The 22,271-nt window shown below is 42.1% G+C and overlaps 1 protein-coding gene and 1 long non-coding RNA gene across 2 annotated transcripts; one reads left to right on the top strand and one right to left on the bottom strand.

Moving 5' to 3' along the window:
* Window positions 1–917: 917 nt before the first annotated feature.
* Window positions 918–2,250, top strand: LOC122016845. The gene is made up of 3 exons (XR_006121206.1): window positions 918–1,097; window positions 1,749–1,820; window positions 2,106–2,250. It is a non-coding gene; the product is annotated as an uncharacterized LOC122016845 (long non-coding RNA).
* Window positions 2,251–5,577: 3,327 nt separating this feature from the next.
* Window positions 5,578–22,271, bottom strand: LOC122014129 (brain acid soluble protein 1). The gene is made up of 2 exons (XM_042570313.1): window positions 21,893–22,271; window positions 5,578–5,747 (listed from the first exon to the last, which is right to left on the bottom strand). The coding sequence occupies exons 1-2, from the start codon at window positions 22,269–22,271 to the stop codon at window positions 5,578–5,580; spliced, it is 549 nt and encodes a 182-aa protein (XP_042426247.1).

The following is a 22,271-nucleotide window of genomic DNA, read 5'->3' as shown; positions in this document are numbered from 1 at the left end:
GGCGTTGGTCCACACCACCACGCCGATCTCCACGAGCTCATCGCCGGGCAGTAGTCTTTCCTTCCGCGTGCTCCACCGACGCCCTCTTCTCCCTTCCTCTCTCTTGTGTCTCTGCCCTAGATCACCGAGGGAGAGGTTTCTTCCACCGCGATCTCACCTTCACCCGTCGTCGTGGCACCTTGTCTGTGAGATACCGGCGCCTATAGCTACCAGCCATCGACGCCGCCGTTCTTGTTCGTTGCCACTTCCCATCTCTAACTCCTTTTCCCATCTCGAGCCCTAGCTACCATCACTGGGATCGAGTCCAGCGGATCGTTCCAAGCTGCTGAGTGTCGCCTGAGCGCCACCTGAGCGCTGCCTATCCAGTACCTTGTTCCCGATCTTCCATCTGCGGCCTCTCCCTCACAGTGACATTGGGTGCGTGTTCCCATGATCAAGCGATTGCCTGGATTCATTCGCGACTGATCTGTTCCAATGGGCGCAGACGTCGTCTCTGATTGTGCCCGCCAGCAGATCCACTCTGGTTAGTCCCTTACCTTTGGGGATAGTGTTTGATCTCCTTGCTTAGTCCGACATGAAGATTTCTACCAGTGATTGGAGACTAAATTGGGGTAAGCCTATGAACTGATTTTGGATTTCATTATATGGTTAGTTGATAGATTTCTTGGATTTGGGTGATGGTGTGGGCAGCAGTAAGTATTACCCGTGATTTCCAGCAGTAGGGTTGCTTCGATCACAAACTAACAGTGGAGTGCAATGGAATTGGGTAAGTTGTGTTCCTAATTTCTAAGATTTCACATTCTTAATTGCTCTACCTGTTGGATGTGAGAGTAATCCATGGATATGGTTGATTGATTTCTAGGTTTGGTATAAATAGGATTGACCTGTTGGATGTGAGAGTAATCCATGGAAAGTAAGACTGATTGTTTTTTGTGTACTGTTTTTGTGTTCTTGGATGATGATATTGTGGTGCAGCGGGATCTCACAACATTGTGGAAAATTGATATCGATGGGAAGGTGAATGGAGCAGTTGAGACATGCTTTGGGTCTTTTCATCATTATTCACAGCATATAAATTTCTCACACCCTTGATCAAAGTCAGTTATATCTTTGCTTCAAGTTCCAAATTTGTTATGTAGTTGTGCACTAAATTGGATTACTTTGCAACTTATATACCTTTGCTCCGTGGTTTTAATTGTAATTCTATATAGAAAGTTTAGATGGGAGTGGTAATAAGTGGTCATTTCTACATCCTTGGGTGGTGGCTATCTTTAGTATTGGCCAATGCAGTTTCATTTTCAATTCATATAGAGAAGATGTTATTCAATCAATGTGTCATTAGAAGGATTGTTTTACTTGAAAAATGGTAGGGTAATCATTGCCTAACAATCAGGACGTATTTTTGATTGGATAAGCACTTTCACCTATCATATGTGTACCTCTTGTCCTGACCTCATATGAAGCTTCTTTGGTTTTCTTAATTCTTGATTGAAACAATCAAACTCAGTTCTTGATTTGGATGGGATTGTTGAATAATAGAAGATTATTTTTTTGGACATGGAGGACTCCATTGGTATTTGGTTATGTAGCTTCAAGTAATCGAATAGTTCGTAGTAACTATTGTTCTCAAGTAATCAAAGTTAGTTATACCTTTGCTTCAAGTCCCAAATTTGCTTTGTAGTTGTTACTTAACTATGTATGAAAAATTCAATGATTTTTTACTTAACTATGGTAATTCTTTGTTTCAGGTTAAGTGGAATTTAGTGGGCAGCTTTTATTTTGTTATGTGCAGAATTCACAATAGCTCAGCTGAATTCCAAGTAAGCATAATATACTTGTATTTTGTAGTTAGGTTAGACTTAGCTCTCAATTCTTTCATTGTATTTTATTCATTAGGTTTGATTTTATACTTGCTTTGCTATTTCAAATCTTAGTCTTAGAATCCAAAATCCAAACTCCCTTGTTAATTCTTTAGCATTGACAACTATGGACTAATTAGTGGGTGATAATTGATACTGATTATGACTTTTGTACAATTTTAATTTATTTTGTATTAAAAATTCTGATATTGTAAGGCTTACTTGTTTTATATTTTGATTTGTTAGATTTTCTCAACAAAATTGGTTGGTTCATTAATCTGTACAAGAGAAGCAATTTATCTCATGAAATTCGAAGACAGGGAGAGTAAAAAGAAGAAATTGAAGGCATGGATGCTATTAGCTCGAGGATGGAGGAACAAATTATTGAAAGGGGAAAAAATTTTGTTATTACAGAAAGTAGGCAGAGGGAAGAAAATCTTAAGGAGATGATTCGGAAATGATTCAAGAAATGAAATTTACAAATCATTTATATCTAGGAAAATTTAGTCTTTATAGTTTGATTATTGGTCAAATTTGTTTGGATAATGTAAATATTTATTTATTTTAATGTTAATTGTATAATATATTTGGAATTAGAAGTTATTTCTTTTTAATAATTTTAATTTATTTGAAATGAAGAATTATTAAATATATTGATGAAAAATATAAAAATATAATATAATAATATTTAGTGATAAATTTAAAAATAAAATTATATACGGATTTATAAATAGAATTGTAAACTGATTTATAAACAAGATTAATAACAGATTTAAAACAAAATTAGAGACAGAATTTATATTTGAAATTAATTTTATTTTGTTAACTTGAAAACATATTTATAAACAGTTTTTTCATCCGTTTCTAAAATTAGAGACGAAATATTTTCGTTTCAAAATTAGCTACGGGGCTTTCACTAACGGATTTTTGAGACGGAATATTCCGTCTCAAACTTTCTTTAGAGACGGAAAAATGATTTTCAGAGACAGATTTTTTCGTCTCTAAAGCCCTGTTTTCTTGTAGTGAAAGAAATAAATATCAAATATATATGATTGTTATTATATTAGGATTAAGAGTACACACTTCCATAACAACTGAGGTCTTTGTTCCTTTATAAAATCAGTATAAAAGAAACGACCTCTAATGGTTCTACTCAATACACTCTAAGTGTACTAGTGTAATTATATAGTTAAGATAAACTAATACCTAATTACACTACAACCTTCCAATAGTTTATTCCTTTCCATTTTGGTCGTGAGCTACTGTTTATAATTTATAAGGTACTGATAACATCATCTTCTGTATGTGACACCACATACTATGTTATCTACAATATAAATTTATTGAACAACTACAAACAAATGTAGACAATTTGACCAAATGTGATTCTTTATTCAAAATAAATGTTTACAAAAACTTAGGCTTTTAGTATACACTCTAACAAGTAGGTGGGAACTGTAGTCCTGCTAATGCCTCTAGTAAGAAATCCCAATGCACTGTATCAAATGCCTTCTGAAGATCTACCTTCATGATGATTCTAGGGGAGATCTGTTTCCTTGTGTAGCTTCACATAAGTTCTTGTGCCAAATGTATATTGTCCGTGATGGTCCTCCCTTTGACAAATGTCGCTTGTGCCAGATGTAGAATGTGGCCCACAACTTCAACAAGTCAGGAAGCTAGTAGTTTCGAAATGATTTTATAAAAGACTGTGCAACATGATATGGGTCGGAAATCTGCAAGTCTACTAGCCGGGGATACCTTTGGCACCAATGCTATGAGTGTGTGATTCCATTGCTTGAGAAGTTTTCTATGTCTAAAGAACTCTTGCACGGTAACCACCAAGTCTCCTTTGATAGTGTCCCAAGAGTGTTTAAAGAATTTGGATCCATATCCATCCGATCCCAGGGCTTTTTGGTCTCCAATGCTAAATAGAGCTCTCTTGATGTCCTCTTCCGTAGGCATGAATATCAAGGCAGCTTGCTGTTCTGAATTCAAAGTTTTCCCAAATGTAAGGCATTCGGCTTGAAATGGTATCCTTGAGATGCTAGTGCCTAGTAGCCCCTTGTACGTATCCAAAAATTCGGTTACAATCTCCTCCAAGCTAGTGGTTTTACCCCCATCATTTTTCTCTAGTGCCACTATTTCCCTCGCCTATTTGTTCGCTTGACTAAGGCATGAAAGTAAGTCGTGCTTCATTCCACTTCACGGAAATATCGGCACTTAGCTTTTTGGGCACAAAATAGGAACTCAGCCCGGCTTAGTTGGTCAGCATGCTTGTGTGTTGCTTGGTAATTCTCTTCAAAAGCACCGGTAGTATAGCCCAATTGTTGCATTTGTTGAAGCTCCTCTTGTGCCCGCTGTGATCTTTCTATGATGTGCTGAAAGTGAAGCTTGTTGAATTGTTTAAATGTGGCCTTTAACCTTTACAACTTTTGTTTTAGACGGTACTGTGTTGTACCCTCCCTTGGGCCCGATTCTAGGCTAGACCATTGCTCCTCTACCACACTATTATAAGTGTAATGGGTGGTCCACATGTTAAAATATTTGAAGGGCTTGTTAATGCGGTCCATGGTGCCCATAAGGGTGACTAAATAAGGAGTATGATCAAAGATGTAATCGGGCGGTAAAAATTCAGCTATCCTTCGTGTGTCCTGCTCTAGCCACCTCTTGTTGACCAAGCATCTGTCCAACTTACAAAATACTTCATTATTAGTCAACGTGTATGTGCACCCCACATGATAGAGATCCTCTAAGCCATTTTGCATGACACAATCTTGAAAATCTGTAACTTGATAAGATGTGATTGGCATACCACTGCTTTTGTCCTCAATTGCTAAAGGTGAGTTAAAGTCCCCAAGCAATATCCAAGGTGCATCCATATCACAACCAAGCATATTGAGTCCCTCCCATAACCTCCTTCTTTTGCTGATGTTAAGCTGTCCATATACGAAGGTAAGCATGAAAGATTTCTGCGTAGCTAGACATGTGAGCTTCCCATGTATGTATTGGTCATGCCATTCCAGAATGTCAAAGGTAATCTTGTCCGGATACCAAATGACCATTATCCTACTTCTCTGAGAGCCCTCCTCAATGTGATGCACCATCTCAAGGCTTCTAAATCGTCTTAATTTCATTCCTTGGAAAGTTGTTTCTGTTAGTTTCGTCTCCAAAATGCCCATTACTACTAATCTATGCTTCAGGAAGAAGTTCTGCACTTCTCTCTGTTTAGGGGCTTGGTTGAAGCCCCTCACATTCCAGGAGGTAATCTTCATATAGAGGTAGATGGCCTGAGCTGCCTTGCCGCTTGGTTTCTAGTCTGCACTCTATCATCCATACCAATCTCAGCATTGCACATCAAAAGCCCAAACTTACCGCCTAGTGCAGTATCAGTCCTTTTGTTGGCCGAAAACTTGTTTTTCCTCTGCTTAGTATGCCCCTTTGTTCTCCGTTGTTCAGTGTATTGCTGTCTGGTATAGCGCTGTTGCTTGCTACCCTTCTCCATGGCTGAACCATGTTGCTGTGAGTGTGCAGTGTGTAGCTGTTCTGTGCTGATTTTCTATGTGTGCAGAATTTGATGATAATCAGCTGCTGGTAATGCAGAGACCAATTCTATTTCCTGTACAGACATAATGCTAACATGCTTTTGATTTGCATACATCTATCTCTTTGCTGATTTGGCCCTAGTTTGAACTGTCCGTTGAGGCTAAGAAAGTGTGTCCTATTCCATGCCAGTTTTAGTGCCACTGCAATTGCTGCTGCCATAACTGGTATCAGAAGGTTCCTGCCTTGGTGATTGATAGCTACTATCTGCCACTGGATCTGATTGTTGTGGACTATCAGGGACTCCTTTTGTGTTGTCCCGACCTGTAACCTTGTTAACTTGCTGTCCTGGTATGAGATTATCTCCAATTTCAATTGGCATAGTATTTTGAGCACTGTTGTGATTTTGGTGCATGCCAGATGAAGCCTAGTGATTAGGCTGAGGGTTAGTGGATTGTTGAACACAAGATTGTAACATGTGTTGATGGAGCTCAAGAGACTTATACAGGTTCTGCTTCTTCTTATGACTGAGCTTGTGCTTCACTGATTTCATTCCCCTGTTGTTCATTTTGAAACTCACACGCTGCTACTTCTATTTGAGTGCAGATTGGAAAATCTAGGTATGAGGTGGATGTGTTGGGATTTTCGAGCCGTAAAAACTGCTTTTTGCGTTGCGGAAACCTCGAAATCCCATGCCACCGGATCCATGCGAAGATTAAAAGAACAAAAATTTCGTGTACATGTTTTTCTGTCCTAGATCTACATTAGATCTACTTAGTTAAGAGATTACCTTGTAGCGAAGCCCTTCGCGAATCCCGCTCGTCCAAAAGTTGTCGGATCTTGAGTGTGTTCAAGTGGACACACCTCTATACATATCCACACGAACAATAGAGATGGAGAAAACACTTAGAGTGTGCTAGCACTCTAATGATGTTCAGCCAAGGAGGAGGAGAGGGAGAGAAGAAGAATCAAGGATGAATAATAATGATCAATTATGAAAATAAGAGTAAAAAAATGGCTTAAGTATTTTCATCTAATGAAAATACTTAATGCTCATTAACATCATTAATGAGCCTTAATGAGTATTTAATATTCTTCATTAAATGATCATTTTGAAATTCATTCGAAATTTGAATATAAAATTCAAATTGAATTCCATTTATCATTGAATTCAAAATTCAATGAATGTCATCATTAAGTCCCACTTGAGTCTAACTCAAGTATAGCCTCACTTGAGTCTAACTCAAGTCTAACCTCACTTGAGTCTAACTCAATCGAGTCTTACTCAATTAATCTAATTTGGATTACTCTTAATCCAATTTGGTTCATCACATGAACCTAATCCTCTAGGTACATTAAATGAATCTAATCTCCATCTAATTGCCCTTTGTGTGTGACCCTATAAGTTCTTGTAACGTTGGCAATGCTCCTAAACCCATTTAGAAGCATAAGTAATGAGCGGTATCTAGCAACACATCATTACTACCCAAGTTACATGAATACTGAGATCCAACATCACCTTGTGACTACTAATTATGACCTTTCACAATATATGATAATGTCCTTCTATCCTTGACGCCTAGATTGATCAATGTGAGATATAGACCATGTCATCCTCTAATCAATCTAAATCTTGAACTCCAATTAGACTCACTTTAATCAAATAAGCTCAATATCTCATATTGACTCATTTGGACATGGTCATGCACTTAGTGATCTCACTCTATCAAGAATAACGATGTCACTCCCATTATATAGGAGGGATAGATATCATCTACATCACTCACATCCCTCCGCATAATTTGTTACATACCCAGTAATCACCTTTATAGTCCACCCAGTTACGGGTGACGTTTGACGAAACCAAAGTATGTAACTTCATATGTAGGGAACCATGGTGACTTCAGGTCCAAAAACTAATAGTCATACTAATAGCCACATGAGAAAGTATATGACACTCATATAATGATCCATGATACTTTCTTATGGTGAGTCATTCAGTATACATTCTCCAATGCATACCCAGGTGTCAACTTGATATCTCCATATCCATGACTTGTGAAATCAAGTCATCGAGTTGACCTACATGCTAGTCTCGTCGCATTAACATTGTCCCTGAATGTTAATACTTGACTAGGAATGATTAAGAGTAGTGTTCTCTATACCATCTCACTATCGATTCAACCAATCGATTGTATAGATAAGAATCTTCTACTCAAGGACGCTAATATACTTAGTTATTTGGCACCAATACAAGTAAGTATAATAACTCAAACAAATGCCTTTATATACATAAGAATATGATACAATGAGTCTATACAACAATCATCATATGATTGGCTCTAGAGCTATAATTAACAATCTCCCATTAGCACTAGTGTCAATCAGTGTAGGCTCTAAGGCCCAATGACCTAGTGTGACCATCATGCTTTCTCTGTGCCAAAGCCTTGGTCAAGGGATCTGCGATGTTAGCTTCTGTGGGTACTCTGCAAATCTTCACATCTCCTATATCGATGATCTCTCGAATGAGATGGAAGCGACGTAGTATGTGTTTGGTCCGCTGGTGTGAGCGAGGTTCCTTAGCCTGTGCAATTGCTCCATTATTGTCACAATAGAGCTCAATAGAATCTGCTATGCTAGGAACCACCCCAAGCTCAGTAATGAACTTACGGATCCAAACTGCCTCCTTTGTTGCTTCTGATGTAGCAATATACTCGGCTTCTGTTGTAGAATCAGCGACTGTGTCCTGCTTTAAACTCTTCCAGCTCACAGCACCACCATTTATACAAAACACGAACCCAGACTGCGATCGATAATCATCCTGGTCAGTTTGGAAGCTAGCATCACTGTAACCATTTACAGCTAGCTCGTCATCGCCTCCATATATCAATAAATATTTTTTAGTCCTTCTCAAGTACTTAAGAATATTCTTGACCGCTATCTAGTGAGTTTCACCTGAATCTGACTGGTATCTGCTCGTCATGCTCAAAGCATACGAGACATCAGGACGAGTACATAGCATGACGTACATGATAGATCCTACGGCTGAAGCATAAGGGATTTTGATCCATGCGGTCTCTCTCCTCTCTAGAAGAGGGACTTTGAGTCTTCGAAAGACTCACACCATGTGACATCAGCAGAAATCCTTTCTTGGAATTCTGCATGACAACCCCGAAGTAATACCTTGTCAATATATGTACTCAAACTTATGCCAAGCAATCTCTTAGATCTATCTCTGTTGATCTGTATGCCTAGAATACGGGTTGTTTCACCTAAGTCCTTCATTGAGAAACAATTCCCTAGCCAAGTCTTTATAAACTGCAGTAAAGGGATGTCGTTCCCAATGAGTAGTATGTCATCCACATACAATACAAGGAAGACAACTGTGCTCCCAACAACCTTCTTGTAGACACAAGGTTCATCTTCATTCTTGATGAAACCAAACTGTTTGATCGCATCATCGAATCGAAGATTCCAGCTCTGAGAAGCTTGCTTTAGTCCATAAATGGACTTATGCAGCTTGCATACTCTGTCAGTATGTTGTGGATCTACAAAACCCTCAGGTTGTGTCATGTACACATCCTCGAGCAGATTTCCATTCAGAAACGCGATTTTGACATCCATCTGTCAGATCTCATAATCGTGGTATGCTGCAATAGCAAGCATGATCCGAATGGATTTAAACATCGCGACTGGAGAAAAAGTTTCATCATAGTCAATACCATGAATTTGCTTGAAACTTTTTGCTACCAGACCCTTATATATAAGTCCATCCATGTCAGCCTTTCTCTTAAAGACCCACTTACACCCAATGGGTTTTACCCCTTCAGGTGGATCAACCAAAGTCCATACTTGGTTGGTGTACATGAATTTCATTTCGGATCTCATGACTTCTAGCCATGACTCAGAATCTGGTCTCATCACAACTTTTTGATAGGAGGTAGGCTCATTCTCAATGAGCATAGCGTCATCATGGTCAGACAAGAGAAATGAATGTCTCTCAGGCTGACGACGTATCCTATCAGACCTGCGAAGAGGTAGGTCTACTTGAACTGGTTGTGGTTCCTCAACTCCTTGTGGAATAACATCATCCATAACACTTTGTGGTTCCAGTTCAACTTCCATCGAGGCTTTAGTGCTATGGTTCACATCTTGAACTTCTTCAAGATCAAACGTACTCCCACTAGTTTTTCTAGAAACAAAGTCCCTTTCTAGAAATATTCCAGTCTTTGCCACAACTACCTTGTGTTGACTGGGAATGTAGAAGTAATATCCCTTAGTTTCCTTGGGATATCCAATAAAATATCACTTATCGGATTTGGGTCCCAGTTTGTCCGAAACTTGACGTCGAACGTAAGCCTCACAACTCCAAATCCTCATGAAAGACACCTGGGCATCTCTCCCAGTCTATATCTTATATGGTGCCTTTATCACAGCCTTGGATGGAACACGATTGAGTATAAAGGCTGCTGTGTCCAGAGCATAGCCCCAAAGAGATATAGGAAGATCTATGTGACTCATCATAGACCGTACCATATCTAATAGGGTACGATTCCTCCTTTCGGATACACCATTCCACTGTGGTGTTCCAGGAGGAGTGAGTTAGGATAGAATCTCACACTCAGCTAGATAGTCACGAAACTCATGGCTAAGGTATTCTCCACCTTGATCTGATCGGAGTATCTTAATACTCTTGCCAAACTGATTTTGTACTTTATTCTTGAATTCTTTGAACTTTTCAAAGGATTCTGACTTATGTGTCATCAAATACATATAACCATATCTACTGAAGTCATCAGTAAATGTAATGAAGTACCTATAACCACCTCTAGCAGCGACAATGAAAGGTCCACATACATCACTATGTATAAGTCCTAACAAGTCAATCGCTCTCTCACTGTGTCCACTAAAGGTAGTCTTGGTCATCTTGCCCAGTAGGCATAACTCACATGTCTCATATGATTCAAAATCAAATAAGTCCAGCAAACCATCTTTATAGAGCTGGGATAAGCGTTTGTCATTTATATGACCTAAGTGATAGTGTCAGAGATAGGTTTGGTTCATTTCATTTGATTTGAACCTTTTGGTATTTATGTTATAGATGGGGTTATCTAAGTCTAGAATATAGAGTCCGTTAATCAGAGGTGCACTACAATAGAACATATCATTTAAATAAACTGAACAACATTTATTCTTTATTATAAATGAAAAACCTTTCTTATCCAAACAAGAAACTGATATAATGTTCTTAGTAAGAGCAGGCACATAACAACAATCATCTAATTCTAGTACAAGCCCAGAGGGCATAGATAGAGAATAAGTCCCTATAGCAACAGCAGCAATCCGTGCTCCATTGCCTACGCGTAGGTCTACCTCGCCCTTCGTCAATGCTCTGTTATTTCTCAGCGCCTGCACATTAGTACAAATGTGAGAAGCACATCCGGTATCTAATACCCATGATGAAGAAATAGATAGATTGACTTCTACAACATATATACCTGAAGTTGAAGTCTCACTTCTCTTCTTCTTAAGATTTTCCAGTGCCCGGTCTGACCGTAGTGGAAGCAGGTAGCATCCTTGGCAACCCCTCCTTTAGGTTTCAGTTCCTTTCCTTTGCCCATGCCTTAGGACTTTCCTTTACCTTTAGGCTTACCCTTGCCTTTGCCCTTTTGCACCATCAAAATGGTGTTGGGCTTTACCTTCTTAAGGTTCATCTCAGCAATTCATAACATGCTTAGCAGCTCGGGCAGGGGTTTATCAATTTCGTTCATGTTGTAATTTAGAACAAATTGATTGTAACTATCTGGCAAGGATTGTAAGATCAAGTCAGTGGCCAGCTCTTGGCCAAGTGGAAATCCCTACCTCTGTAGGTTTTCTATGTACCCAATCATCTTGAGTACATATGGACCTACGGGAGTCCCGTCTTACATCTTGCACTGAAACAGTGCCTTAGAGATCTCGAATCTCTCGTGCCTTGCTTGTCCTTGATATAGTTGACGAAGATGTTCAACCATATCATAAGCACCCATCAACTCGTGTTGCTTCTAAAGCTTAGAGTTCATGGTTGCGAGCATAAGACAGGACACATCTAATGCGTCATCTTGAAGCTTCTTGTAAGCATCACGGTCAGCTCGCGTGGCAGTGGCAGGAGGTGCCGCGGGAATGGGCTGCTCCAGGACGTACAGTTTTCGTTCCTGTGTGAGAACAATTCTCAGGTTCCTGTACCATTCCAGGAAGTTAGCTCCATTGAGCTTGTCCTTATCAAGGACAGAACGCAGGGAGAAGGTGTTCGTGTTGGACGACATGACAATCTATAACAGAAAATGCAGAAAATAAATAATCATATTCCACTAATCATTTAATTAGGCATTTAAATAAATGATGCTCCCACTGAATTATAGAACTTTTGTAGAATCAAGTTATGGACGTGGTCAAACCACACTTACTAGATTCTAGCTATAATTCGTGCGGGACAAGATCCACATCATACTACGCCTTGAGTTAGCTTTGGCTAAATCGCCCAAGACATAGTATGATCAGTAGGTAACTAATTACCAATTACATCTCTATGCAACTCTTGTTTATATGATCAAGATCCGTATGTATATTAAAACTTGAGTTAGCTTTGGCTAAATCGCCCAAGAGTTAATATAAACGTGATTGTGACCTATCTACCAACCATTAGACAATACCTATAGTTAAACCCGATCCAATTGAGTTTAACTAGTTTTACTCAATCTAATTGAGTTTGTACTCACCCATGCATTGATAGGCGGGACCAAGATTGTCCCTCCGCACCCTACCAAGATAATATGCGTTGCTCTGCTTTGGCAGATTCAACAACAACATGTGATCGAGGTAGTGATGGGTATCACGGCATGGTAAGCATTTCGAGTTGACTCGATTTAGATCTAATCTAATCCTTGATGTGTATCATATACTCGATTTAGATCTAATCTAATCGTGGTGCATCATATACGCGATTTAGATCTAATCTAATCGTTAAAACACTAATTAATTACTCTACTCTAGCATGCATCACATACACACACACAAGCAATTAATTAAATTTAAATTGTGATCAGTCATGGCCCTACTACGATCTTCTCAAGCCAATGAGAAGATAGGATGGTCAACCTAGGGTCAACAACTTCTTCAAGATCCTCCCTTTGACCGCCACGTATTGCTCGCACCCTTCTCGTAACTCCGTCTCGAGTGGACCTTCCACCACTCCAATTTTCTTTTGTACATTACAAATTTGAAACTAGAGTTACATTCGAGTCTAAACTATTTACAACAAGAATATATAATAAAGGAAGGCACGACGCCCAGGTCGCGATCATATACAACACGCACAATCACACAAAAATAGCACGTAGATCATATTATGAATTACAACACATGTATCCAATCCAATTGGGGGTTTTGGGCCATGACTATCAAAAATACATACATAATTATAAATTATGTATTTTATATAATTTTCTGTAATTTTACTACTATTTTTACAATTTTAAGAGTTATAATTTCCCGGCGGTCCCGTTTAGCGATTTTCGGGCACGATCGCGGGACAACGTCCCTTGCGGGGTTAGGGGCAGCACCCCTGCTCGTGAAATGAGTCACACGAGTGTCCTACTACGATCTTACAACGCCTTAAGCCGCTATCCCAAAACTATTTGGGCGAAACGTTGTCGTTTCGGAAGGTTTTTCTCGGTATACGAAGCCTACAAGTGACCAAGCACTTGTTGCTTCGCATCTCCAACAAAAATACTCATAAAAACTATAAAAAAAATATAAATTTACAGAAACTTACAGATCTGATATTTTTCATAAAAATACAAACTAAAACACGTACACGCTTCGCACGTGGCTCTGATACCACTGTTGGGATTTTCGAGCCGTAAAAATCACTTTTTACGTTACGGAAACCTCGAAATCCCATGCCACCGGATCCATGCGAAGATTAAAAGAACAAAAATTTTGTGTACATGTTTTTCTATCTTAGATCTGTTAGGACCGATGATCACGGTTAGAGAGGGGGGTGTGAATAGCCGACCCCAAATCTTCGCGTTTCTTCCTACGATTAGAGTTAGTGCAGCGGAAATAACTAAATAGAAACGAAACGAAGATGATCAAACCTTAGACGCAGCGATGTAACGAGGTTCGGAGATGATACTCCTACTCCTCGGCGTGTCCGTAAGGTGGACGAAGCCTATCAATCCGTCGGTGGATGAGTCCCCGGAGAACCGGCTAATATATACTCCTTGTGGGTGGATAAACCTCGCCACAATAACTCTTGCAACAGCAAGATAAAAGTACACAAAATACAAGGAAGCACAAGACAATATGAATGTAAAACAAACACGCTTGCCTTCTCGTCGGAGTCCGTTGATGAAGCAGCAGCTTCACGGCTCCTGCAGCTAGAAAACCAACACGAAGCTCACGCGAAGCTTCAGCGAAGAGGAGCTCAGCAAAGCTCAAATCGCAGTAGTGAGGAAGAAGAAGAAGTAGAAGCAGAGGCTCGATCTCCTTTTATAACCTGCGAAGAAGACACAGAAGAAACTAGCCGTTGCTACGCAACGGCTAGGATGTGGACCGATCATGCTTCATCCTGATCGGTCCAGGGTTCTTCTGATCGGTCATGGGACCGATCAGGCTCTATGCTGATCGGTCCCCAGACCGATCAGAACGTTCTGGAGAGGCCCAACTCTGTATCATCTGATCGGTCCCGGACCGATCAAAGCTCGATCGGTCCGGGTCATCAGCACCCTTTCTCCCGAACTTCTTCCCTTCGATCGTTGTTTCTTGATCGGTGGAGACCGATCGATAACACTCGAGAGTTTGTTTGGTTACCGATCGGTCACCGCGATCGATCGATAACCGGATCGATCCATCGATCGATCCACTCTTTTTCGCCCAAACCAAGTCCCACGCCTTCAATATCCGTCAACCTTGACCTATTGGTATCTCATGCTTAGCATCCGGTCACCCTTGACCTGCTAAGACTCACCACCAAGTGTCCGGTCAACCTTTGATCCACTTGGACTTTTCTCTCGTGTCAAGTATCCGGTCACTCCTTCTTCTCCACACCGGATGTCCGATCACCCTTGATCCATCCGGATTTTTCTTGCCTGGCTTCACTCACCGGGACTTTCACCTAGCTTCACTTACTAGGATTTTCACCGCTTCACTCACTGGACTTTCCAACCGCCTGGCTTCACCAGGACTTTCCCATTGCACGGCTTCACTCACCGGGACCTTTCCCAGCTTCACTCACGGGACTTTCACTTTCACATCCGGTCCAGAGAACGACCTCGTCCGGACCAGAGAACGAGCCACCGAGCCCTCTCCGACTTCCATCCGGCCCAGAGAACGAGCTCTCGAGCCCTCTCCGAATGAGCCGAGCCCTCTCCGACTTCCATTCGGTCCAGAGAACGAGCTCCCGAGCCCTCTCTGACCTCAGTCCGGAGAACGAGCTACCGAGCCCTCTCCGACTTCCATCCGGTCCAGAGAACGAGCTCCCGAGCCCTCTCTGACCTCAGTCCAGAGAACGAGCTACCGAGCCCTCTCCGACTTCCCATGCCAAGTTTCCATACTTGGACTTCTCCGTGCCAAGTCTCCATACTTGGACTTTTCCCGTGCCAAGCTCCCTACTTGGACTTTTCCGAGTCAGGTCAACTCACCTCGGGTCAACCAGGTCAACCTTGACCAAGGTTGCACTAACAATCTTCCATCAACATACAACTCTTCTGTTTTCGTCAAACATCAAAATACAACTCGAGTCGGGTCAACCTTGACCTAAGGTTGCACCAACAATCTCCCCCTTTTTGATGTTTGACAAAACCATAACATAACTTAGGTTTTCTAATGTTCTTCCTTGAACATTCTCCCCAAACCTACACTCTCCCCCTTTTTGACACACATCAAAAAGAGTGAATCAAGGTCAAGAGTTTCTTCCTAATGAAAGTCCCATACCTTTCATTGAAACTCTTAATTTCCTTGATACTAAGGTCAATAATTAATTTAGTGATAATCCCATATCACTCAAGTCTTTAGGAGTAAAAACTCCCCCTAAAAGTTAACTCCCCTGACTAATAGGTAAAAACTCCCCCCTAAAGGTCAACTCCCCCTTGACCATTGCACCAACAATGTCTTGGAGAGTTTCAACCCTTTAGAAAACCAAAACACCACTTCCACAGCTGTAATTTTAGATAAACAGTCGAAATTCAGCAAGTTGGCACGCCCTGATCGGTCACCGGACCGATCAGGATTCCTCTGGATCGGTCCAGTGACCGATCCACACAGACCTGGACCGATCAGGGATCCTCCTGATCGGTCCACAACTCTGATTTCTGATTTCTGAATTTTTCTTCTCCCGAAATTCAGAAACCTCTAGAAAATTACAGAAAATTTCAAAAATTGTGAAATTTTGAGGATACATTCCTCATAACATATACTACCATGAAAAAATAGTTTTCTAAGAAAATAACTTCCATTTTCAAAACTTGATACAAAGTTCAAAAGTCTTTGAAATAGTTCAAAGTTAACTCATCTTTGTATCACTTTGCTCAATGATGAATGCTATCACTAGAAAAGCTTCATCAAGGTTTTTCAAATCAATTTTGAAATGATTTTAAACCATTTAATTTAGGACCACAATCTTTGGGCTAAATGTACATAAATTGTACATAAGCTTTCCCTATGATCCCCAATTTTGAATTAGGCTTATCTAGGTACAAGAACCATGCACCTTGATCCTAACTCATCATCCTAATATCTCACACACATCTAAGGTGTATCAAACACATTCAAGTCAATTTTGATGTGAGATGTGGGTTTAGGTTATCTTAGTCTAAGGTCTCATGTATTTTCTAAACATCAATTTGATCTCCATATCAAATTATGTTTGTAACCTTAAATCAATTTCATTGATTATAAATGCAAGAAATGATGACATGGCATAAAATGATATCATACATAATAACATGTGCCAATGTCATGATGTCATGGCATAAAGTATGAGACTTAAATAAAACATGACATATAAATAACCTAAGCATTATCATGACATTTTAAATGATCATAAAATAAATATGATGTCATGACATGGTATATGGCAAACAATATATGGCAAATAGCACATAAAGGTATAGAAAATACCTAATTCTAGCCTTAGTTGCCATTTTTGATAATTTTGACCATTTTGCCATAATTTCTATATTCCTAAGTGTAATAGACCTAAAATCATATCCTCAAGACTTTTAGATCACTATGTGCCAACTAGATTGATTCTAGAAAATTCCTCAAATGTGGTTGGCACATTCTAATCACCTTAGGAATAATATTCACTTTCATTTTCAAGGCTTGATTGCACCTTGAAAATTCCTAAAGTGCCACCTTTTGCCATGATTAGGTTAACTACCTATTCAAGTAAGGTTGGCACACCCTAACTCATCTAGCGTGATGAAATCACGCTCCTAGGAACCCAATACCTATTGGAGCTCATTGGGTTCACTAAGTATTCACTAGGGATGACTTCCCTAGCAACCCTTCTAATGACCCTCCTAGGCTTTGAAGCCTTGGTCATTTGGGACTCATCAAGATCAACTCTAGGGGTGACTCCCCTTGTGACCTTAGTGATGGTCTTCCTAGCCCTAGATTTTGTTCCATAATCGAATGGAACATTATGATAAGTGGGCTTGACCACTTGGGACTTAGGTTTGTGACCCAAACCTTTCTTGTCCTTGGACATTGGTTTTTGACCCTTAAACCCTAGAGTCAAATCCTTAAGAGCCTTTTCTAGAGAGTCAAGTCTTGACCTCAAAACTTGATTTTCTTTCTCTAATACCTCAAACTTTAATTTATCATTCTTCTTTGAGGTATTCCTAGGCATATGTCTAGATGATTTGGGATTTCTACCTAGATTTTCCTTAGCCTTAGATGGGTTAATTCTAGGGTTGACATTTCTAGTATTATCCTTATCTAGGTTAACATGTTTGGCTCCTAAGCTCATGTATTGGTTCCTAAGGTTATCATGCTTATCATTCTTGACAATAGCAATAAGGCTACTAGCATGCATCCTACTAGAATTGCAAGAATGTGCCTTAGAGATTACCTTAGGGTTTGCCCTAGCTCCCCCTATACATGTGCTCGATCTCTTGTCCTTGTGAGATTGTCTCCCCCTCGGACATTGACTCCTATAGTGTCCCCTTCGCTTGCATTGGAAGCACACCACGTGCTCCTTGCCCTTGCGTATTGGGACTCCGGCTTCCTTGATCTTTGGCGCCGGTGGAGTCTTCCTAACCCTCTTTGGACACTTACTCTTGTAATGTCTAAATTCCCTACACTCAAAGCATAATATATGCAATTTATTTGAAATTGAAATGCTTGAGTTACCTAGGTTTGAGGGTGGATGAGAGCTCTCTTCTTCATCCCTTCCGGAGGTAGACGCTTCTTCTTCTTGCTCCGAACTTGAAGAAGAACTCTTCTCCTCTTCTTCTTTAGATGTTGAGTGGCCCTCAACTTCTAAATCCATTCCTCCATGAAATGAGCTCCTTGGCTCACTTGACTCCTCTTCATGGCTTGAAGTGGAGTTCCCCTCATGGAACTTAGCCAAGTTGTTCCACAACTCCTTGGCATTGTTGTATCTATCTATACTACATAAAATATCATTAGGTAAAGAAGATTCTAAAACTTTCGTTACCTTATCGTTGATTGTGAATTGGTGGATTTGTTCCTTCGTCCACTTCTTCTTCTTGAGAGGTTTTCATTCTTCATCCTCTGGAGGAGTGAAACCTACTTGCACACACCTCCAATTCTCAAGATTAGTCATAAGAAAATATTTCATTCTTACCTTCCAAAATGCGAAGTCGTCGCGATCGTAGAAGGGTGGAATCGTGATGTCCTCTCCGAGTTGATCCATCTCTAGCTTGTGCTCCCTCGGGTGTTAATCCGGCGAAGAGCGACCTTGCTCTGATACCACTTGTTAGGACCGATGATCACGGCTAGAGAGGGGGTGTGAATAGCCGATCCCAAATCTTCGCGTTTCTTCCTACGATTAGGGTTAGCGCAGCGGAAATAACTAAATAGAAACGAAACGAAGATGATCAAACCTTAGACGCAGCGATGTAACGAGGTTCGGAGATGATACTCCTACTCCTCGGCGTGTCCGTAAGGTGGACGAAGCCTATCAATCCGTCGGTGGATGATGTTGGATCGAGACGCGCTAGAGGGGGGGTGAATAGCGCTCGTGGCTATTTGTTCGATTATCGGAATCGTAAAACGTTCGTAGAGTAATTAAAGCAGCGGAATAAAGGAAACAAACACAAGAACACAGTTGTTTACTTCGTTCGGAGCCTAGGTCGACTCCTACTCGAAGGCCCGCGATCCTTGATCGCTTTCCGTGGGCAACAACTATAATTTCGTATGAATATTACAGATTAATTACAAAATGTAACTGCAATTAAAATTATACCGACAACAGTAGTAGAAAAGAAATCTGAGCTCCTGGTCGTCGGAATGTTGCAACAGCACTTCGGAAGCAGCACTTGAGCATAATACAGCAGAATGGAAGCTTGGAAGTTGTGTCGAGACCCCTTATAAAGGGGGTTCAAGGCGCCTTATCTGTTCACCAAGGCGCCTTGAACGAGCCGAGTCACCCGCGTGGATCAGCACGGACCTGGTCGAACTCTATCTGGTTCAAGGCGCCTTCAGCCTATCCAAGGCGCCTTCAACCTCCGGTCCAAGGCGCCTTGAACTCCATGCAAGGCGCCTCCAGTCTGCTGCTTCCTTGCACTCGAGGCGCCTCAAGCTCCATGGGCGGCCTCGGTTCATCCGAGGTCTTTTTTCCACTTTGGTCCCACAGATATGTTAATCCCAAAAATATCCTGCAGCACAAAGTTACAAAACAGTGATATAAGTATTGAAATATTTGTGATCTCGGGTCAAGTCTGACTTCGGTGTTTCCTCACCGAAACCCTAGGTCGACCAACGCCTCTTGTTCCCTCTACGGGAAGCGTCCTCACCTACTCCACTCGGAGATTTACTGTTGCCGATCGATCCTCGGATCGATGGACTTTTTCGACTTTCGATGCTCCGGACTTTCTGTGAACATCCGCCCACCGGCCAGACTTTCACAGTTCGCGACACCAGGACTTTCCACCTAGGGTTACCACCCCCTAGGACTTTTGCCTGAAGCCATCGACCTGCCAAGACTTTCCGCATAGGGTTACCACCCCCTATGACCTAGGGTTACCACCCCCTAGGATTTTACCTTGCCTAACCGCAGTTAGGACTTTCCTGAAACACTCAGCAAAAGCTGTCAGATAACAAAGCACCTTAACTTTGAATCATTTGCCATTATCAAAACTTAGGTTCGATCGTCGGATGCTTCCCGCACCAACAGATGAGTCCCCGGAGAACCGGCTAATATATACTCCTTGTGGGTGGAGAAACCTCGCCACAATAACTCTTGCAACAGCAAGATAGAAGTACACAAAATACAAGGAAGCACAAGACAATATGAATGTAAAACAAACACGCTTGCCTTCTCGTCGGAGTCCGTTGATGAAGCAGCAGCTTCACGGCTCCTGCAGCTAGAAAACCAGCACGAAGCTCACGCGAAGCTTCAGCGAAGAGGAGCTCAGCAAAGCTCAAATCGCAGTAGTGAGGAAGAAGAAGAAGTAGAAGCAGAGACTCGATCTCCTTTTATAACCTGCGAAGAAGACACAGAAGAAACTAGCCGTTGCTACAACTAGATGTGGCCGATCGGGCTTCATCCCGATCGGTCCGGTTCTTCGATCGGTCATGGGACCGATCGCTTATCTTGATCGGTCCCCGGCCGATCGAACGTTCGAGAGTTGCCCAACTCTCCATGCGTATCTGATCGGTCCGGGGACCGATCAAACTGGCCTGATCGGTCACCCTCTTCTCCCGAACTTCTTCCCTTCGATCGTTGTTTCTTGATCGGTGCAGATCGATCAGATAACACAGAAGCACACTGTTTGGTTACCGATCGGTCACCGGACCGATCGATAATCGATTCTATCGGATCGATCCACCGATCGATCTAGCTCTTGGTTTTCGCCCAAACCAAGTCCCACGCCTTCCAAACCAATATCCGTCAACCTTGACCTATTGGTATCTCATGCTTAGCATCCGGTCACTCCCTTGACCTGCTAAGACTCACCACCAAGTGTCCGGTCAATCCTGACCCACGGACTTTTCTCTTCGTGTCAGGTATCCGGTCACTCCTTGACCTACTTGACCTTCTCAACACCAGATGTCCGATCACCCTTGATCCATCTGGATTTTTCCTTGCCCGCCTTCACCAGGACTTTCACCTAGCTTCACTTACTAGATTTTCACCGGCTTCACTCACCGGACTTTCCAACCGCTGCACGGCTTCACTCACCGTGACTTTCCCACACCGCTTCACTCACCGGACCTTTCCCGCGGCTTCACCACCGGACTTTCACTTTCACATCCGTCCAGCGAGCTCACCGAGCCCTCTCGACCACGCAGTTCGAGAACGAGCTATCGAGCCTCTCAGACTTCCATCCGTCCAGAACGAGCCCCGAGCCCTCTCGACCTCGGTCAGGAGAACGAGCTACCGAGGCCCTCTTCGACTTCCATTCGGTCCAGAGAACGAGCTCCGAGCCCTCTCGGACCTCGGTGAAGAGAGCGAGCCACCGAGCCCTCCCGACTTCCATCCGGTCCAGAATGAGCCCCAGCCCTCTCGACCTCACCCAGAGAACGAGCTCACGAGGCCTCTCCGACTTCCCATGCCAAGTTTCCATACTTGACTTCTCCGTGCCAAGTCTCCATACTTGGACTTTTCGTGCCAAGCTCCCTACTTGGACTTTTCGGTCGAGTCAACTCAGTCAACCAGGTCAACCTTGACCAAGGTTGCACTAACAATCTTCCATCAACATACAACTCTTCTGTTTTCGTCAAACATCAAAATACAACTCGAGTCAGGTCAACTCGAGTCGGGTCAACTAGCACTACAAGAATTTTTGCATTCAACAACACCCAATAGACAACGCTTTTTAATAAAAACGTTGTCGTTCTTTGTTTTACAACGCTTTTAGTGAAAAGCGTTGTCTATGGTATTTACTTTTTACTAAAGACAACGGTTTTTAATGAAGTGTTGTCTTTAGTGTTGTTGTTTATGGTCAAAGACAACATTTTTTTAAAAAATGTTTTTTAAAGTGTTGTGTATGTTTCCCCTAAACTCACTTAAAATAAATTTGCAGCCCTCGCTTTGCTAAACTCTAAACCCTCAACGCGCGCGCGCCTTCTCCTCACCACTCCTCTCCACTCCTCTCCTTCTCCTCTCCTTCTCCTCTCCACGAGTGCCTTCTCCTCTCCACTCCTCTCCACGAGCGCCTTCTCCTCTCCACGAGCGCCTTCTCCTCTGAACCCTAATCTTGACCCAAACTCCTCACGCAAAACTCCTCACGCCGGCCCAACTCCTCCAAGTCGACCCAAACCCTCAGTCTCTTCCGCTTCCTCCTCTTTCTCCCTCTCCTCCGCCTCCCCCTTCTCCTTCGCTCCCACCGCCGCTGGCGCCGCCTCATCTTCCGCCACTGGTTTCTCCCTAGGCGCTTCTTCCTCCGCCGGTTCCTCCCCATCTCTCTTCGGCCTCTCAACCTTTGGCTCCTCATCGGCCGCATCCTCAGCCTTTTCTACCTCCAGTCTTTTCTCGACGTCTGCTCCATCTTCCGCCGCTTCTACCTTCAGTCTTTTCCCGCCATCTGCTCCATCCTCCGCCTCTACTACCTCTAGTCTTTTCTCGCCATCTGCTCCATCCTCCGCCTCTACTACCCCCGGTCTCTTTTCCTCGCAGGCGGTCTCTTCTCCCAAACCCAT

This window comes from Zingiber officinale, chromosome 8B, assembly GCF_018446385.1.
Source record: "Zingiber officinale cultivar Zhangliang chromosome 8B, Zo_v1.1, whole genome shotgun sequence".
NCBI lineage: Eukaryota > Viridiplantae > Streptophyta > Magnoliopsida > Zingiberales > Zingiberaceae > Zingiber > Zingiber officinale.
This window is presented reverse-complemented; position numbering and strand designations above follow the sequence as displayed.